This window comes from Marmota monax, unplaced genomic scaffold (assembly GCF_021218885.2).
Source record: "Marmota monax isolate L192 unplaced genomic scaffold, Marmota_monax_Labrador192_F-V1.1 WCK01_AAM20220418_F8-fsc00148, whole genome shotgun sequence".
Classification (NCBI taxonomy): Eukaryota; Metazoa; Chordata; class Mammalia; order Rodentia; family Sciuridae; genus Marmota; species Marmota monax.
Window position 1 is genome coordinate 541,207 of NW_026693034.1, and position 20,852 is coordinate 562,058.

The following is a 20,852-nucleotide window of genomic DNA, read 5'->3' on the forward strand; positions in this document are numbered from 1 at the left end:
TGAAGAGGTACCACATGCCAAGGACTAGCAACACTCCACCCTCTATCAGTAATAGCTCCACAAGCCACTCCTTTTATTTGGTGGTGCTTGAGATCAAATACCTGCAGCCCTCTATAGGCCATTCTTAGCTTCTTTAGGTCCACTCATGGCCCCAAATGTCTAAGATCAAGTTCAAGTTCTCTACAGTACAGCCTGAGACAGGGCTTCAGAGTCAGTAACTAATGGAGGGCATGCTCCTCAAGAAAAGCCCTTGAAGGAGGAAAAGAGAAGACAGGAAAGGAAAAGAGCCAAGTATGGATGTGGCTTAAAGTTGACTCGGTCTGATCCTTAAAGAAGGTTCTGGAGCATAAAGTACACCATTAAGTTTCCCCATTCAGACAAGGGAATCCACCTTTTGTACCCCAAATCAATCAATCAGTAGCTAGGGGTGTGGAGGGGAGAACTCCTGACTGAAGCAGCTCCCATCTTCTGAGGACAAATCCCCAGTATCTGGAGCAGATCTGTGAGCACTTAGCAGCTAAAAAACAGAGCAGCTGAGTGGTAGGTGACAGTGTAGCCAAGGGGTCTAGACAGGACACCACCATGTGCCACACATCCAATTAACAATACTTAGTGGGCACTTATTGTGCACCAGGCAAAATCAGCAGAAGTACTCTTGCCCTTTCTGGCAAACAGGTTCAAGTCAATGTTCTTATCCATGTCATAACAAGACATTCCCACACTGCAGAGCTAACCAACCACATTCCTTTCTGTTCCTTGTTACTATTTTTCAATTCCAGCTGCAATGTAAACTCATTCTACGTGCCATCACCCTATCTATAGGGGAGATCTATTCCCAGGGTAGCTGGGATTGACACACACATTGCTTGGGCCAAGGTTTTTAATTCAACTTGGATTTAGCTGTCCTTTTCTTGTGAGTAATATAATATAAACCAGTCTATAGTTCTGTCTTCTCAATCACCCAAAGGTTTCTCTCCCATACCATAATATGTTCTTGGCTAGCACTATCTCTCATAAACTTAAAATTTAACTCCTCTAGCTAATCTTGTTGTCAGTAGAATCAAAACTAATGTTAGTGTTTCATGGAGAAGTTGTAATAAGGTAGTAGGAACACATCCCATCCAGCCTCAGAACCCCAATCTGCCAAAACAGAGATACCTTTAATCAATTTCTTTTCAAAGGGTTTAATACTCAAGATGAGAACAATGGAGTATTCTAGTGGTAGAATAATAATTTCTAGAAAAGGTTCATTGCTGAGGTACCAAACGGATATCATGCTAGAGAGTTCTTTCTTTCACTGCACTCTTCCCTGAATAGATATACGGTCAAACAAGGCCAAAACTACAAATAAAGCTTATTTCTACTGCATTCATGAGGCTTTTCCCAGTGTCAATATTCTGAGTCTCAAATAGACTGTCATCTAAAGGCTTATCCTTCATTGGGTGTCTTCAGAGATTCTTTTTGTCTACTTTCAAGCATGAGGATGCTAATCAAAGTGCTTCTCAATGGGAAGAACAAACAGGGATTTCTTTATTGTGATGCTCCCGGTTCCTAAAGCCAAGTTCTAACTGAAGGATTTAACACACCCATAGGTTTGATGGTTACGCTGGAAAAATGCTTGACATCATTACCACACTCATTATAGTAGTTAAGGTTTCTCTTCAGGAAGGCTGTTGGGCTAAACAGCAAAAGTTGGGCTGTTTTTCAACAGAAACACCTACACACTTAAGTTGTTTATGGAATCTGTCCTCTCATGGCTCCTCAGATGTTTAAAGAGGCTGCAACTCCAACTGAAACTCATTCCACATTCTTTACACTGAAAGGGTTTTTCACCAGTATGGATTCTCTGATGTTGATTAAGATGTGACTTCAAAGTGAAGACTCTTCCACATTCATTACACTGGTGGGATTTTGTGCTGGAGTAGATTTTTTGATGTTGTTTTGTGTGAGAACACTGGCCAACATTTTCTCTACATATATCACATTTATGGATTTTCTCTGCAGTATGAATTCTGTAATGCTGAATAAGGTCTGAACTGTAATTAAAAGCTCTTCCACATATATCACACTTATAAGGCTGCTCTTGTAACTCAATCTTCTTATCTTCAATCACTGTCAAATTCCAACTATATGCTTCCTCACAAATGCCATTTTTTTCATTTTTCTGACCCATGTGGAGAACTTGATGTTCAATTAGGCTAACATACTGGAAAAAGATCTCCCCACACTCATGACACTGATGAGATTTCTCCCTTGAGTGAAGTCGTAGATGTCCAGCAAGGTGTGACCGTCTCCCAAAGCCTTTCCCACATTCATTACACTTGAAGGGCCTCTCCCCACTGTGCACACTCTGATGCTGAACAAGATGGGACCTCACTCTAAACGCTTTCCCACATAAATGACAAGTATAGGGTTTTTCACCAGTGTGAACTCGCTGATGTTGAGTAAGGTGCACACGCTGATTGTAACTTTTTCCACATTCGTCACACCTAAACGGTTTCTCCCCAGTGTGTATTCGTTGATGTTGAATGAGATGTGCACTCTGAATAAAGCTCTTCCCACATTCATTACATTTATGTGGTCTTTCTCCTGTAGAGGATTTTTTGTGGACATAGGAGACGTCACTACAATTCATCCTCTTTGAAGACGGTTGTCCTAAAATTTCTTTCATGGGAATTCCCTGCTTTCTATCTGCCTTGCCTTGGTGTTCATAGCCTTCTCCAAAACCTTGAACTTGAGAGGCATTCCTCTGGATTTTTCCTGATAGTTCTATATCTGCTTCTGAAAGTTCTATTTTCTTCTTAACATTCAATTTTGTATTCTTATTTCTTTTGTCATTACCTTAAAAAAAAACGGAAACGTCATCAATTCTTTTACAAAACAAAAAATAACAGGAAAAAAGAGGATAATAAGATGAAATTATGATGTAATAGGTGTAACAAAGGGGGGTACATGTAGATACTTAATGCCAATAGGAATAAAAATAGAAAACTGCTCAATGTTGCGGTACATGCCTATAATCCCAGCAACTCAGGAGGCTGAAGCAGGGGGGTTGCAAGTTCAAGGCTAAACTGGGCAACTCAGTGAGACACTGTCTCAAAGGAAAAAATAAAAGGGCTCGGAATATAGCTCAGTGGTAGAGGATCCACTGGATTCAATGCCCAGTACCACACAGACAAAAAAAGAAAAGAAAAAGGAAAAAAAAAAAAAAAACTGTTCTGCTTATTCATCTTGTTAAAAAAAATTTTAAGTTTGGGAATGGTGGCACATGCCTATAATCCCAGCAACCTGGGAGGTTAAGACAGTAGGATGACAAGTTAGAGGCCAGACCGGGCAACTTAGAGAGACCCTGTCTCAAAATTAAACTGGGGATATAGCTCAGTTATGGCATTCCTGGATTCAATCCCCAAACAAAAACAAACAAATAGGGCTGGGATTGTAGCTCAGCAGTAGAGCGCTCTCCTAGCACAGGCAGGACCCAGGTTCGAACCTCAGCACCACATAAAAATAAAGGAATTGTGTTGTGTCCATCTACACCTAAAAAATATATTTAAAAAAAAAAAAAAAAGAAGAAGCAATTTGGGGCCGGGCACTATGGCATACACCTATAATCCCAGAGGCTCAGGAGACTGAGACAGGAGGATTGCGAGTTCAAACCTAGGCTCAGCAAAAGTGAGGCAATAAGCAACTCAGTGAGACCCTGTCTCTAAATAAAATACAAAAAATAGGGCTGGGGATGTGGCTCAGTCATAGAGTGCTTGCTTAGCATGTATAAGGACCAAGATTCTCTCCCAGTACTGCTTAGGGAAAAAAAAAAAGGAAGAAGCAATTTGGTGATATGCATACAAGGCAAGCGCTCTACCACTAAGCTACAACCCCAGCCTCCCAAATCAAGAGCCATAGAAATATATTTTGTCTTTTCATTACTAATTCTACGTCTATGATCTATAATAAGGAAATAATCCTAAATACAGGAAAATTCACAGATATAACACAGGACAAAGAAGAAGATATTAGAAGTTTAACTATTAAGGAACAGTTAGGTAAATTAAAACATCAACAACAATGGCAGGTTGTCAAAAATAAACAGGAGGGCTAAGCAACACTGGAAACTGTATATGTCTAATAATTGTATCCTGTGAGTATACAACTATGTAAAATAGACTCATGAAAAATAGAGAAGGAAACACACTAAATAATAACAGTTCTCTTGATTAGGATGGTGGGATTATGCGGGTAATTTTTTTTCTACCTCCTACTTTCCTCCAAACTTCCTACACAACTGTTATTTTATCATTTTAAAATAAAATGAGTGAAATGACTAAACTGCAAGAAGGGGAAACCAACAAAGAATCATGTAAGAGAACCAAAATCCTCATTTACTACAATATAAAGTCTACAGATAATGTCTGTTCATGAGTCAATCGATAGCGGTATTAGTATGCAAAATGGAATTATCAAAGAAACAGGTAAGACCTGGAGCAGATAAATGTAGGGAAAGGTGAGTTATTCAGTAGTGGGTTTTGCCTGTCAACTTGACAATTTAAGTTTAAATAAGAATAAAAAACTATTCATCTTTGCCCCTTCCTACTGCTCCCAGTATCACAACCTATCTGCCCTGTGGTACCAAGTTCATAAAACAATTTTTGCCTCCATTTATTCCCCAAGTACAAAATCCTCACACATACATCTTTGGGATTTCTCTCTGAAGTGGCGTTTCAGGTGTTCGATCAGGTGTGAATGGCGGCCGAAGTTCTTCCCGCATTCTTTACACCCATAGGGCCTCTCTCCACTGTGGACGCTGTGGTGCTGCACGAGATGGGAGCTCACCCGGAAAGCCTTGCCGCACACCTGACACTTATAGGGTTTCTCACCAGTGTGGACCCTCTGGTGCTGCGTGAGATGCACGCGCTGATTATAGCTTTTCCCACATTCACCACACTTAAATGGTTTTTCTCCAGTGTGGATTCGTCGATGCTGAATAAAGTTTGAAGCTTGAAGGAAAAATTTCCCACAATCGGTACATCTGTGGCCCCTCTCACCATTTGTGTTCTGCTTACGGTTAATGGCTGTGCTGACACCAAGATCTCTTTTCTGAGAAGGATTCTGTCTGGATTTCCCCACAGTGGGGTTTACCTGCCACCTCTGTACCATGCCTTTAAGGTCACTAACTTCGGCAAACTCTTGACTCTGGGGTGCATTCCTTTCAGGGCTTCCTGGTGCCATCCAATGGGTGTCTGCTTCATCAGAAATCTGCTTTACTATGAGCTCCATATCATTGTCCCTGGACTCATAATCTGAAATAAGACAAGGAAAATGGGGGAGATTAGCTATTCCTTGCATTAGAAGAAATGACTGAGGGATACTGGATAATTAAGTGAAACCCATACATCTAGAAATGCATGACTTTGTAAAATGACCTGCCAATACAAGGTCGGAATAAAGAATAGCCAAGCAGAAAACTGAGACAGGGGAATAAACCGAAGAGTTGGCAAGAATGGTTCAAAGATGAGACTGGAGAGCAGTCGTTCTAGTCATTAATGAAGAGGAGAGCTTCTTGGTGTGATACACAGAGGAACTATTTGTGAACACCTGTGCACTACTAAGTAAAATAGTCTTAATAAAGATTTGACATTGGGTTATGCAGCTAACCCAGTCTTTACTTTCCTCTTCCTTTGAATTCACAGCTTGAAGAAGAAAGGTGAACTTTCTAGTTTTTCCAATTTCCAAAGGATTTCAGTGTGGTAGGAATTAGTCTAAAGAAAAAATGAAATTCTTTCTATAATTAAGTACCTACTGCTTTTAAGAGCTAGGTTAACATACAGTAGTCACTGATAAATATATCATGTTTAAATGACTACAGCCCGTTCCCTTGTGACATTGTATCAGCAACTGATATTTTACTCAAAAGACTGAAGATTAATATAGTTGGCAAAGACAAATCTTTAGTAAATAACAAAAATCAGGCAATATTATTTTTTAAATGCTAGGGAGATCATGGCCTATTGAGAATTTTCTAATAAAATTTCTGTGAAAAGAGTTTTCAATATTACATAATTTAATGGTAATAGAGGTAACATTTAGCTAGACACAGAGGCACACACGGTTTTGCAGCGACTTGAGAGGCTGAGGCAGGAGTTTCAAGCCAGCCTCAGCAACTCAGCAAGGCCTAATCAACTAGGCAAGACCCTGTCTTAAAAAAATTTTTAAAGGGCTGGAGATATAATTCAGTGATAAGGCACCCCTGGGTTCAATCCCCAGTACCCCCCCCAAAAAAAGCTAACATTTAACTTATTGAGTGCTTGCTGTGAGCCAGGCACTATCCTGAGTGTTTTACAATTTATGGCATAGTTAATCCTCATAATGATATTTTGAGGTAGACACTATTACTATTTTTTTGATATAGTCAGGAGTTATAACTCTTGTACTATGAAGACATTTTAATTTACCATAGAGCTATTTTTATTTAATTTCTCTTCCTAAGGATATTTTAGCAGTGTAAACAAATATATAAACAAAAAACACTCTCATAAAACCAGACTTTTTGGGGGGGCAGTACTAGAGATTGAATTCAGGGTTCTTGCACATGCTAGGCAAGTGATCTATCAATGAACTATGTCCCAAGGCCCAAACTAGACTTTTCACATGTTTTTCTCTCCCCCGTTTAACTAATGAGATGATCCCAGGTACCATAATATTTTTTCTCTTTTATTCATATTACATATTTGTTTGGGGTTTTTTTTTTTTTTGGTTCCAAGGATTGAACCCAGGGGTGCTTAGCCACTGAGCCACATCCCCAGCCCATTTTATTTTTTGAGACACAGTCTCACTAAATTGCTCAGGGCCTCACTAAATTGCTGAGGCTGGTTTTGAACTTGCAATCTTTCAGCCTCAGCCTCCTGAGTTGCTGGGATTACAGGTGTGCACCACCACGCCTGGCTCACATATTTTATTCTTATTAGAATTCTCATGTTCCAAAAATCAAATATATACATGGCTTTCTTTTTACAGGACTGAATTTGAAAAAAAAAAAAAAAAAATCCACAGTGCATGTACCTCCTTGGGGCTATTAACAACGGTCCCTTTCCAGGGACAGGGTTGACACAGGTTGCTACACCACCTGGCTTATACACCAGCTTCTTGCCTCTTCCCCAGCCTCTTCTTAGTGTGCAGGACAAGCTTTCTGATGATTTCCCTGGCTTATCTGCATATGAAACATAGAACTTTCCTTGTTCAGTGCAATCCCAGGCTCCTGAGTAATGCAGTTGGGGGCTGGAGGTATATGAACACATCCGATCAGACAGACCTGGTACTTTACGAAATCATCATCTTCAACCCCACAGTGTCCTGTTTGGCATGTTGTTTTCTAAGGCTGGCTTCTCTCCTCACTCATTGTTCTTAGCAGCTATATCAAAACATTCCATCATAAACTTCCAGTTATATCACTGTGGTAAAAAAAAGGAAGCTGGGCCAGGTGCAGCGTGGCGCATGCCTATAATCCCAGTAGCTCGGGATTAAAGGGTGAGGCAGAAGGATTGCAAGTTCAAAGTCAGTTTGAGCGACTTAGTGAAAGTGTGTCTCAAAACAAATTATAAAACAGGTTGGGGATGTGGCTCAGCGGTCAAGCACCACTAGGTTCAAAAAAGAGTAAACAATGAAAGCTGGGCATGGTGACATGTGCCTAGAATCCCAGTAACTCAGGAGAGGCTAAAATAGGACATGAGTTTGAAGTCAACCTGGGCAGCACTGTGAAACCCCATCTCAAACACACACACAAAAAACAAAACACGAATAGTGCACATGAGCCTACATACATATAGAATATGTCCAGATCTGGTAATAGTTTTGCCTCTGAAAGGAAAACTATTTTTCACTTTATATCCATTTTACTATTTGAATTTTTTTACTATGGTGCAGTATGACCTTTTAAAATAAAAATCAACGTTCTCTACTGCATTGAAACCACTACTCTACCATCTACTTACAGCCTATGCTGTCATCTCTGAACAGGGATTTTTTTCTCCTATTTCAGGGAAAGTCAAAGCTACCCAGCCAAGAACTCCTTTAAATGTCCTTTACCCACATCTCTGAACTTACTGGTAGTCTCTTCTTTCCTCCTCCCTCGTCTCATAATAGAGAGATCTCTCTCTCCCTAGCCAAAGCCACCGCGTGCTCCTTCCTATACCCCGGACTTCATGTCTTCTTAAGTCCTCCCTACAGCACATTTCTGCTCTCACCCCTATATTAAACAATGAGTTCTTTCTCAGGAGCATTGAAATATGCTTAAAACTTCTCCATACAAAATATCCATCCACTCAACCCATGTACTCTTTTAGTGATTAGGTCTTTTTCTCTTCCTCTTTAGAGACATTGTTCTTGAAGTATATATCGTAATAGCTCTTTCAAATCCTTCTCCGTTGCAGTCTTCACAGACACTGTCTTATATTCCCCAATCTACACCATGAAAACTACTGTTTCCAAGATACATTCATTTATTTTTAAAAATCTCATTTCCAAACACAATAAACATCTTTTAAAATTCTGACTTTCTATGATGCTGTTAGAAAGCCACAGGCATGAAAATAACCAAATGCGGTCTTCTAAGAAAAGTTAAGGGGTTGGGGTTGTGACTCAGTGGTACAGTGCTCACCTAGCATGTGCGAGAGGCCCTGGGTTCGATCCTCAGCACCACATAAAAATAAAATAAAGTATTATGTCCAACTACAACTAAAAACTAAATTTAAAAAAATTTTAAAAAAGAAAGAAAAGTTAAGAAGACGGAAACTACTGAATCTATTTTTAATGTGGAGAAGAATACTGAAGCTGTAAATATGCTGTAATGAAGCCAATGACAAAAAGCAGATGGTAAGAAGTGAGAACTGCTTGGAGAATGATACAGGAAAGAAATACACTAAGCATCTCAAACTCTGGAACCCATGAAGTACTGATACAGTAACTGAAAAACATAAAGCAATATGAATAGACTCAAATTAGAAAATTAGACAAGTGAGCTATCAGAAATTAAAAGAGAATTTAAAAAGGCATTAAATACAACATTTTTATTATATAAATTCATTGACATAAAAGACTACTACTAAGATCCCAATAGATTAATGAACAAAGGACACATAAAAATAAATCAAACAAAAAGAAATACAAACAAATATTAACAGCAATCAAAAAACTGTTAAAAAGAGGAGTCATTTTTATACCTTTTTGGTAAAAGCATGTGACTGAACTAAAAATCCTTAGACAATGTACACTGACATAATGTTTCTCAAAAGAAATCTGGCCTTGTATGTGTTTGATCTGAAGTTCACCAGCGTGCCTGATATAGAGTGGTTCTTCTAGAAGTATGAATTTAAAAAAAGTAAAAAAATCACAATCTCTAAAATGTTTGCAACAGTGTTTAGCTACAGTTTATCACTGCCCCAGACAGCTAACTGAATGTTAGCTTTCAGGATCAAAACCTAGTTACAAATAGGACCTTAGAAACCAATAAGTGATATGATAAAATGCAGCTCCCAAGGTAAATATCACAGAATAGGGGTTGGTGGTCTGAGGATGGTCATGGGGTGAACAACTAACCATCCACATATGAAAGGGAAGGAAACAGTGTTACTAAAGAATCATAATAACCATTATAAGTTAATCAACAAAGTATGAGAAATTTTCATAAATCAGAAATATTCTGTTAAGAACTACCCAATTTATCAAAGAATAAAACTACCAAAAATTTACTTAAATTTAAACCTATTAGTTTAAACTTTATCTTGTGTGTGTGTGTGTGTGTGTAGTGTACTGGGGATACAACCTAGGTAACTCCACTACTAAGCTACACCCCCATCCCTTTTTTAAAAAATTATTTTTGATTTTTTAAGACAAGAACTCATGAAGTTGCCAAGGCTGGCCTCAAACTTGCAGATTCTCGGGTCTCAGCCTCCATAGTCAGTATGGTTACAGAATGACAGGTGTGCACCAACATGCCCAGTAAGCTCTTTTTTATTTTAAAAAAGCAAAAAGGATTTGCTGGATGGTAAACACTATTCCCCTAAGTACTATCAGTTTCAATTGTACCCTTATGAAGGCAGAAATAACCAGAATAAACTGAATAAGAAAAAAGGAGGTTTACTCTCTGGGAGAAAGAAAAAGAAAACCAACAGCAACTAAAACATACAAATTTCTTTTTTTAATTGTTGTTGTTACTGGGGGTAGAACCCAAGGTCTCATGCATGCTAGGAAAGTGCTGTACCACTTAGCTACATCCCCAGCCCTTTTCCTTTTTCCTTTCTTTTTTTAAAATTTATCTTGAGGCAAGATCTCAATAAGTTGTCCAGGGTGGCCTCAAACTTGAGGTCCTCCTGCCTCAGCCTCCCAAGTAGCTGGGATTACAGGCTTATGCCACTACAACTGGCCACATATGCTTTTATAGGACGTGCTAGAAATATTCTTTAAAAGGCAACAAAATTAAAATTTCCTAATCCATGCAGGTGGAAATAAGTCTTACCCATAGAAGTAATACTCCCATAATTCTCCTTCCTGCCTTCCCTATAAAGAGACTTCTGGGACTGGTCCAAATGTTCCCATTCCTCCAGGATGAAGGACACAGCCACATCAGCCACGTCTTCAATTTTCACCAACTTCTGAAACAGGAGATCTCTGCTAAATTCCCAGTCCCTATGTTCAAATCTGGAGCGAGGGGAAAAACTGGGAGCATTAAGGAAAGAAGTCAGGGGAGGGATTCTGCTTCAGAAAGGATTGAAAAGTACTGGGAAGAAAGAAAAAGACAAAGGGAATGAAGATACTAACCCCAGATGGGTCTGGTTGCTGATTAAAGAAACAAATCTCCTGATAAAGATTTGGGAACAAGGCGGCTAGTCTTTAGAGAAGAGATATGGGTCCTCACAGAGGGAGAGGGGGCTCCAGCTCACCTGGGACCCAGCTGAGAGAAGTGAGGCTGTCAGCTCCTGGCTGTCCTTCAGGGGAAGGGAAGGAACTTGGAGAACAGGAAGGGCTGAAGGAGGAAAAAAGGTGTAAGTGAGACTCTCTGTTTCGTTCTCAAAGCCATCATGTGCCTCCTTTGCTCATGAATCTACAATGACCCCTGCCACACCAGGCCAAATTCTTCTGCTTTGCTCTCAAGACCCTCTACATTCTGGTCCCATTCACATTTACCTTCTTTTTCCTCCTTTCCCCTCAAAACAGACTTCTTGCTCTGATCAGGGTAATCCCTGCTGGCCATTCCCCTGTAAAGGATGCTTTCCACTCTGCTTAGGTTGGCCCTATTTACCTCCAAGAATAATCAGAGTTCCATATCTTCCAAGCCCACAGCATTTCCTAGTGTCCAGGGCTTCACAGGAGACCCCAATACATGGCAAATTCTAACTCAAGAGTCCTGGGTGGGGCCTGAAATTTTGCATTTCTAACAAGCTCCCATGTGATGCCAATGCTACTGTTTCTTGGACTATACTTGGGTTAGCAAGGCTTCAGTTCAGTCTCTCCCCTCAAGGAATATCCACAGTTAGTTTATATTCAGTCAGGAAGTATGCATGAGGTCTATTCTGTGTTATAGAAATAAGTGGAAAAACAATTCTTGCCTTCGAAAACTTTTACCTTTGTGTGTGTGTGTGTGTGTGTGTGTGTGTGTGTGTGATATTGGAGATTGAACCCAAGGGCACTTTTACCACTGAGCTAAACATCCTTTCTACTTTTTATTTTGAGATGGGGTCTTGCTAAGGTACCTAGGGTAACCTGAAACCTGCGATCCTCCTGCCTCAGCCCCTCAAATTGCTGCAATTACATGGTGCACCTCTGTACAGCTCTGTATTTATTATTTTTAAGTCTTCTGAAGAACAAAAGGAAATTTATTTTCTTTAACTAGGATAAAACTCTTTAGAGATCCTTTGGATACTCGTACAAATCTAAGATACAGTTTAGAATCTGTGTGACCTTAGTTTTGTTATACCTTCAAATACTGTTCCATTTTATCAGCCTAAGAATTAACTCATTGTTACTGATCATTATTAATTATTCTCAACAATGCCACATAAGACTGAAATAATGAGAATGGAAAAAATAAAGAAAATATTTTGGATCACAATAGCAAAATAAATCATTCTTCATTTTTCTCAAAATATTACATGTTGCATCATTCTTCAAGAAGGTATAAAAGAAGACTGTTGATATCCATAGTTTCATTTGACACAGTTGAAAATTCAGAATTTTTCATTTGCTGCCCATATCAACAAAGAGAAGAAATTTGCAGAAGACAGTCACTATTATTAGGCAATTCAGGGGCTGGTAAATTAATTAATTAATGAATTAAGGTCTAACAAAAAAATAAAAGTCTACCAACAACTTTAAAAAAAATCAATGATAAATGTATTTCTAATTTCAAAAAGGAACTATAGCATTTTCATCTAGCAAATCCTTCAAAAGGAAGGACACCACCATGTCTTTTTCTTTCTTTTTTTTCTTTTTTTGGAGTTGTAGATGGACAACATGCCTTTTTATTTTATTTGTTTATTTTTATGTGGTGCTAAAGATAGAACCCAGTGCCTCATAAGTGCTAGGCAAGTGCTCTGCCACTGAGCTACAGCCCCAGCCCCACCATGTGGTATTTTGCAACAAGATCTTGGACCATCCCATTTTGCTAAAAGGACAGTATTGTGTGATAGTATTCTTTCATCTTTTATAAGACTTTTATGTCAAAATGTACTTGATACTGATTCAATAAAATTTCTAAAAGATTATTTCTTGCTATCTTTTGCATTTTACATAAATTATTCATGAAATGACTTAAAATATAAAAACCAAAAAGGTACTGACCCCAAATAGGACCATTTTTCCTGAGACTCTGAAGGCTAAATGAAGTCCAAAAGGTGAAAAATACTTAGAACAGTTTCTACACAACGTACACACTACATAAGGAAGAGCTATTGCTGCTGCTGCTGCAGTTTAACCAGCATGGAATTAAAGCTGGAAGAGATTAGGGCAGTAAGGTATGTCAAAGGAAATACCTGACCACCTGTAGGAGCACAGAAGAAAGTCTAAGGTCAAACAGAGAAAACACAACCCCTTATTCACAACTCGGAAATCCAACTCTAAATACCAAAGGATTGTTTTGTTATGTTTCTCTGACAGGATCTTGCTATGTTGTCCAGGCTCATCTTGAATCATGAGTTCAAGGATCCTCCTGCTTCAGCCTCCCAAAGTAGCTGGGACTACAAACATGCTCCATCATGCCCACCTCCAAAGGAAAGTTTTTTCAATAAGGTAGGCATCAAATTAATTTGACAGCAAAACCTGACCTGATGTGACGCTATTTCAAGTCTATTTAATCAACTTAATGTAAACATGCACACATTTCACTGCAAAAATATTAATCCTGCTGATAGTGTAACATATGATATAAATCATATTACCTTGCCAAATCTGAAAAATTCTGAATCCTAAAATATATTTCACAGCAAGGGTTTCTGATTAGGGAATATGGATTTGTGGACAAACATCATAATAAATATGACACTCAGGGCCTGGGGTAGCTCAGTGGTAGGGCACTGCATCGCATGTGTGAGGCACTGGGTTTGATCCTTGGCACCACATAAAAATAAATAAATATTTTGTATCCATCCACAACTAAAAAATGTTTTAATTATAAAAAAAAAAATGACACTCATCTGTTCATTTTTCTTCCTTGATATATCTAATGCAAGTAGATAAAATTGAGATGGGAGAGAGAAGGAGGGAAGAAGAAAACAAATGTTCTAAAGGTTTTTGAGAAAGCTGCTTCAAATAAGATTTCCAAGCAAATTTGCAGACAAAAATGAACATAACTGGGAACTGCAGAGCCTTTTCAAAAGCATATGACAACAAAATCTATGAAGCAGAGGTAAAAAACTGCAGCAAGATGATGGTACTTTTTTAACAGACTTAGTAGATCTTTGAACAGTACCTGTACTTACTTATCATCTGCATTATAATCATATGTGTTATAGCTTTTGCGATAACTCCTTTTTGGGGGATGTTGGGGGCGGGAGCTAGGAATTGAACTCAGAGTCTCACACATGCTAAGCACAGGCTCTACTACTGAGCCACACTCTCAAGCCCCATTATTGTTTCTGAACAGAAGTGCTACAGTCCTAGCTATCCTAGAAGCTGTGCTTTCTCAATACCAGCCCACCCCAGGTTTCCAGACCTTCCCAACCTCAGACCCTGCTGGTTGCAGAGAAGCTATCCAACCTCTAGTCTTTTACAATGCCACCTGCCCACGTGGCCAGGGTACCCAAGCTCCAGCCATGTCTGTTCCACTGAACTTCTGAGCCTCACCATTTTCCTCCAGAATATGAGGCTTCTGTGGCTCCTGTTCAGGCTGGGTGTCCATGGCCAGGAACTGGGAATCGAAGGACTCCTGCACTGCTCCAGGTGGGACCATCTTCTGAGGAAGCACTTCAGGACATGCAACAATCTAACAACCACAACCAATCAACACAGTTACATAGAGGGCTATGAACAAACAAAGTAAAATTCCATTGGATTTTCATTTGTTCCCTTACCAAGTATTTAATGTGTATCCACAATGAGTCGGACATTAATTATACAATGGTATAACAAACACAGTTTACTTCTACTTGTAGAAAACTTTCAAGGAATATGTCAACACACAAATAGTTAATTACCAGTTGTGTATATGTCACACAAGGGGAGAAACATGGTGCTATGAGACACAACAGATGAGACTGGGAGGCCAGGGAAGGTTTTTCTGAGGAAACATCTCAAGGATGAGAAGAAGGCATCCAGGGAAAAGCACAGAGAAATGACCCAGGCAGTCAGAAGACTAGCAAACACCTCAGGCAGAAAGAGGATCTTTGATACAATCCAGAAACCATAAGGAGTCCAGTGTGGGTAAAAGGTTAGTGAAGGGGAGAGATGAGAAAGGAAGTTGGAAAGATCATTATAGGACACAGGAAATCACACTTGGACAGACCAACACTAAGACTTAAAGCTAGTTCCTATCCAGTGTACTACAGGCCTCCACCTTTCTGCTCTTGGTCCTTGCTCAATCCTAGGGTACACACAATTACTCTGTCACAACCATTCTCTAGAATCTACCTGTTCTGAAAAATACCAGCTCAGTTCCAGTATACTGGAAGGTAACAGGATCTTGCACTAAAACAAAATTGCTATCTCCCTTTTCCCCTTCCTTAGGTTTCAGAGCACTTTAAATTTTAACCCTCCCAGCAAATATGTCATGGATTTTACATTAAGAGGTAGCTGCAACATACCTATGGCAAATACCCACTCTGAAAGTTTGTGCATTCCTGTGAGTCCACTCAGAACAAAAGTTCAGATGGTTCCAAGTATGTCAATGGGCATCTGAGCTCCAAAGAACCAAAGTAGCCCTTGAGATCCACTGAGAACAGGAGAAAGGACCCAAAGGAGTAAGGATGGAGTAAGAAATAAAGCTGAGGAACAAAGCTGGGATACAACAAGGCAGGTAAAGGGAAAGGCAAAGTGAGCTCTGAAGGTCCTTGGGAAAATTTCATCTATGGACCTGAAAGTACTGACTACCACTAAGAACAGATTTTTCTCTGTGTCCCTTCCAAAGACAAGCTGCACATATCACAACGAGAGGGGTAAACATGCAATATGTGCTATAAATTCTCTATTTTTAAAAAATCCTTTTAAATTGTACCTTTCAATATCTATTTCTGCAAAACACACTAATGGAAGTTGTCCATTAGTGTTCCAAGTTAGGTTCAGAAAAGGAATAACTGAATGTCACCATGAACCTTTACTTCATGTCGAGACTAAGCAACAGAAAGGTCTAAACGTTCCCATCTGAAGGTTAATCTTGCAGGACAGCTGCAGGGTCTGGCTGCAGGAAGGTCAGCAGCCATCCTTCTGCTGTTACCTGAATCACAGAGGGAGCTAAACTAATCCATAAGCCCAAAGATATTCTGGAACTCTTAAGTATCCCTTACCCAGAGGGTAGGAACAACGAACTAGTACCTTATGCTTAATTGCAGTGGCTCTAAGAAATGAAGGAAATTCTTTAGCTAGCTTTCAACTCTTATAAACATGACCCCAAGATTAAGATTTTTGTTTGTTTGCTATGGAAAACAAAAAACAAAAATTAAAGTTTAGATCATGAGGCTAACAGCAAAATAAAGGAATGGAGTTAGTTTATAAATTAGGAAAAGAAGATAAAAAAAATCAGTTCTCCTTGAATTAACCATGATGTAATGGAACACCAACAATAATACCAACAGGTTTTGGGGTTTGGTGGAAACTAAGTAAGTAATTCTTAAGTCCATAAGGGGAAAAGAAAACATTGAAAAAAAAAAAGTGGAGGGATAAGGGTAGTCCTATCAAAGCTGAGCATTTTATACAGAAATCAAATAATTAAAATATCAAAACATGAACAGCCAAGATGATTTAAAAAACGATAGAAAGACCTGAAAAGGACCCCAAACACAAGCAGAAATTTGATATGTGATAAAGGTGGCATTTTAGTTAGTTAAGAAAAAAAGGATTACTATAAGATGCAGTGGTGCATGCCTATAATTCCTGGGAGACTGAAGATAGGAGGATCACGAGTTTGAGGCCAGTCTCAAAAACTTAGTGAGACCCTGTCTCAAAAAGTGAAAAGGACTGAGGATGTAGCTCAGTGGCACAGCGTCCCTGGTTCAATTTCCAGTACCAAAAAAAAAAAAAAGATTATAAGTTGGTGGGAAAAACTTATCTAGGAAAAAATTAAGCTGCAACCATGCCATACAACCTACACAAAAATAAATTCAAGATGAAATAATCATTTAAAAGCATAAAAAAATAGTGGAAAAGAAAATGTTTTCATAATATTGTAGTGAAGAACATCTTTTTAAGTATTACATGAAACCCAGAAACCATAAAATAGACTTATTCTGATTGTATAAAAATCTTAAATCTCCACAAGCAAAGACAAACAACAAAGTGGAAAGATAATATGTGGAAATCATATGATACACACAATGCTTATTATTTCTAACACGTAAGGAACATGTAAGAAACATAAACAGATAATTTGCAAAAACAAAAAGCAATTATGATGTATGATTAACCCTTAAAAATATGTACTGTGGCCAAACTGACAAGACAAATGCAAATTAAGATGGCACAGAAAGGAAATATTGCATTTTTCACACTGATAATAATCAAAAAGTTTGATAACACTGTGTTATCAGACTGTGGACAAAAAAAAAAAAACTCATACATGGCTGGTGGGAATATAAATTGGTATAACCTTTATGAGGGGCAATCTGCAACAGCTATCCAAATTTCAAACATACCACCAAGTCAAAAATTTGACTTCAAAGTATCCATCCTATAATTGACATATATAATATATATAATAAAATATATAGGGGATACTCATTTCAGAAAAGTTTGTCATAGTAAACATTAAAAAATAATCTAAAGGAACAACTTAAATGGAACAACTTAAACTCCTTGAACAGGAGTTAAATAAATTATGATACATCCATACAATGGAATATAAAAAGAGTAAGGCAGATGTATTTGCACAAATTAAGATATAGGAAAAAAGAAAGAGGAAGAAGTGTATAGACTTAACATTTGTGTGTGTTTTTAAAGCACATTATATACGTATATGCCAAAATATAAATGAATATGGTATATCTCTGTAAGGATATATAAGTTTCATGTAACAGTGGCTGCCTCTGGAGAGGAGAACTAGGCAGTTGGGAAATTAGGGGTGGGAAGAAAACTTACTTTTCATTATAACCTTATGTACCTTTTTGGATTTTGTATCATGTCACTCAAAAAATAAATACAATCTTAAAAATAAATAAAATCGCTGATTGTCTTCTACAGGTTAACACACTGGATATTGCTTCTCTTTGCTGGAGTGGCAGGAAATCTCCACAGTGTACCTAATCCCAGGAGAACAAAAGAATATGAATGAAGCACCACAGGGCTAAAAATCTCACCACTGCTTAGCAGTTCCTTAACTCTTTCTTCTCCTTCCTCACTGCTCCTGCCTCTTCTTCCACTCACCTGTTGCCTGCGTTCCTCAAGCTCTCTCTGTATACTTTCTATCACAGCCACAGCCTCTTCGCCACTTTCAGGATGATGTTCTCTCACCCAGGCCTGGAACTCTTCTGGCAAGATGGTCAGGAACTGCTCCAGCACCAACAGCTCCAGGATCTGCTCCTTGGTGTGCAACTCGGGCCTCAGCCACTCACAGCAGAGTACCCGGAGTTGACTGAGAGCCTCACGTGGACCTGATGCCTCATGGTACTGGAAATGCCTGAACCGCTGGTAAAAAGTCTCAAATGGTGGCGGATTGTACTCCTGCATCCAGGTGCAGTCTTCTTCTTCCACCTTCACTATTAGAAGGTCTTCCTGTTCCTGTGAAGTCTCAGCTGGAGGATCTAAGTCTATAACTTCCCGGGATTCTGTCATTATCATTCCAACTCAGAGGGAATTCTCTCGAGGCTGGCTGTGTTACTCTGACCCAATTTGTCTTCTGAAGAGCACTTTCAGTAGTGTGCAACCTACTGATATATACCGGGAATCATTATTAGCAAAGAGAGACGGCAAAGACGTTCTATACAAAAACTAAAGATGACACTCAACGAAGTAATTTACTTAAAAATATGGACTGCAAGGCAGCCGCCACTCCATCCATAAGAAGATTATCAAGAGATTACCTCCAAGATTTAAAAAAAAGTAATGAACACTCATAAAAATTTCACATCAGTCTCAATCTAAGACACAATTTTAGAGGCAAAAATACTTGACAGTTCCTATAAATAATGAGACAAAACTTACTATTACAGATGGAGCCCTTCCTTCTCTCTACCATAAATCAAACTTAAGTCAGAATGGGGGTGAAAAACATTAAAATGTTCATAACTGGTTCTGTCCATCAAGCCACAAGAGCTTGACAGACAACTTTAGACTTCATTGGTCCAGAAGAGATATGGTATAAGGTAAAGATCTGGACCCAAATTCCTCTGAAACCGCTCCTGACCCCACCACACAGACAGCCCGGTCAAGGTTAGGGACAGATCCCCCGTCCGAATACAAAAGCCCTACTCCCTCCCCTCAAGTCCCCAGTCCCAATTAGCTCTCCAGAAAGATCATACTCCCCGCAGCCAAGATTTGGAAGACCGGGAATCGTACAAAACAGGAGAACACTGATGCTGACACTTCCCAACACTTCCTCACCGGAAGTAAGCAAGTCCAAGCTTAAGCCATAAATCCCACCCACGAGAGCACTTCCGAGGCCTCTCTAGGAATCCCGGAGGTCCTCGCCTCGCAGCGGGTGGGGTGGGGGGTGCCGCCCCTGGCCCCGCCCCAGAGGGAAAGATGACCAATCGACACCGAGATAGGGCGCGGCCGGACCCCCAGCCCACCGCCCACAACCCGGACGTCCCTAGGCCTCTAGGGTGCAAATACAAAGTTACCAGAGTCGGCCAGGAAACCCAGTCACCCTCTTCCCCACCCCACAGCACAGCCAAGAAACAGCCGAGCTCCTCCCCCTTTCTTGGAGTGAGGACAAGAGGCGGGGCATCAAGGGTTAGGCAACAGTTGCCGGCGCCTGATTGGCCGCGGTCCTGGCGCCTCCCCACCCCCAACGCTCTGCGCCCCAATTCGAAGTAGGTCCGTATCTATCTTTCTGCGAGTCCGTAAGCCTCGGACATCTTATACTTTGAGCACTTTAGGTTTTATTCACCCAAATTCTCATCCCTCCCTTTCCAAACACACCCACCTCTTTACTGCCACAGTCGGCTCACTGGGCCGAAGTCTCCAACGTCACACCCGCAATTCGCCAGCGCGAGAGGCTCTTGGGACTACATCTCCCAGGAAGCCCCGCGCGGGCTACACCAGCTAACCAATAGGGCCACGACTCTACTTCTAGCCTCGTTCTCGCGGGCCTATCAGAAAGCGGCAGGGTGGGTGGCGTGTCCGCTGGCGCCCGTCTGGAAGACTAGTGGGGGCGCCGGGTGCCTATTGGCCTTAGGGGTGGGGAGAGCAAAACTTGCAAAGGCCGTTGTTTACTCAGGGGTTCCCTATCTCAAGCTCAAGAGATTTAATAATCTCTCACTTTTAAGTTTGCCCGTTTTCAAAGCTGTCGGACAGACACGACAGATTCACTTATCGCCACTCTTTGGGGCTCAAACGGCTCTGGAACTGCAGCTTCTACCAACAGATTGGAGAGGATATTTAGAAGTTAAAGGACACTTTCCAGACCACTCAAAATCTCATGCATGATAGGTTGCTTCCTATTTAAGACCAAGACTCTGGTGAAAGTCCGCAATGTATTTTGCGTGTAAGTTGACATTTAAAAATAAAAATAGAATCGACGAAGGAGTGTGGTGTAGGATTTTGCAGCTGGGGCTTAATTTTGGTGCTTTTATTCAGTTGACTTAATGTATGTAAAAGTTGTCTGAGATGGATATCTATTTTTTCCAAGAAACCTACCTCAATTTGAGTGGCTTCGAAATGTTCTCCCCTTTTTGCGGGGCGGGGGCAGGTACCGGGGATTGAACTCAGGAGCATTCCGCCACTGCACATCCCCAGCCCTATTTTGTATTTTATTTATAGACAGGGTCTCATTGACTTGCTTAGCACCTCGCTTTTGGTGAGGTTGGCTTTGAACTTGTGATTCTTCTGCCTCAGCCACCGAGGGGCTGGGATTACAGGAGTGTGCCACTGCACTCTGCTGACCTTTACATTTTTAAAATGTCATTTATTTCTTAAAGTAGGGAATGGATTTGCATGAGCCAAAATTCAAGTCATTGTTTGTTTGTTTGTTTTTGTACCTGGGATTGAACCCAGGGGTCGCT

The 20,852-nt window shown here is 40.0% G+C and overlaps 1 protein-coding gene across 9 annotated transcripts; it reads right to left on the bottom strand.

Annotated features, from left to right (window-relative positions):
* Positions 1-1,134: 1,134 nt before the first annotated feature.
* On the bottom strand, positions 1,135-19,857 carry Zkscan5 (zinc finger with KRAB and SCAN domains 5). 9 transcript variants are annotated; one of them, XM_046453624.1, is made up of 7 exons: positions 19,775-19,857; positions 18,055-18,554; positions 14,329-14,467; positions 10,932-11,014; positions 10,508-10,643; positions 4,689-5,297; positions 1,135-2,841 (listed from the first exon to the last, which is right to left on the bottom strand). In XM_046453624.1, the coding sequence occupies exons 2-7, from the start codon at positions 18,466-18,468 to the stop codon at positions 1,718-1,720; spliced, it is 2,505 nt and encodes an 834-aa protein (XP_046309580.1). In that variant the 5' UTR covers positions 18,469-18,554; positions 19,775-19,857; the 3' UTR covers positions 1,135-1,717. The 9 variants fall into 9 exon arrangements, with proteins under 9 accessions (XP_046309580.1, XP_046309581.1, XP_046309583.1 ...); XM_046453625.2 differs by having other exon boundaries at positions 18,055-18,557; positions 19,775-19,852; XM_046453627.2 differs by lacking the exon at positions 19,775-19,857 and adding an exon at positions 19,149-19,167 and having other exon boundaries at positions 18,055-18,557.
* Between the last annotated feature and the right edge of the window lie 995 nt (positions 19,858-20,852).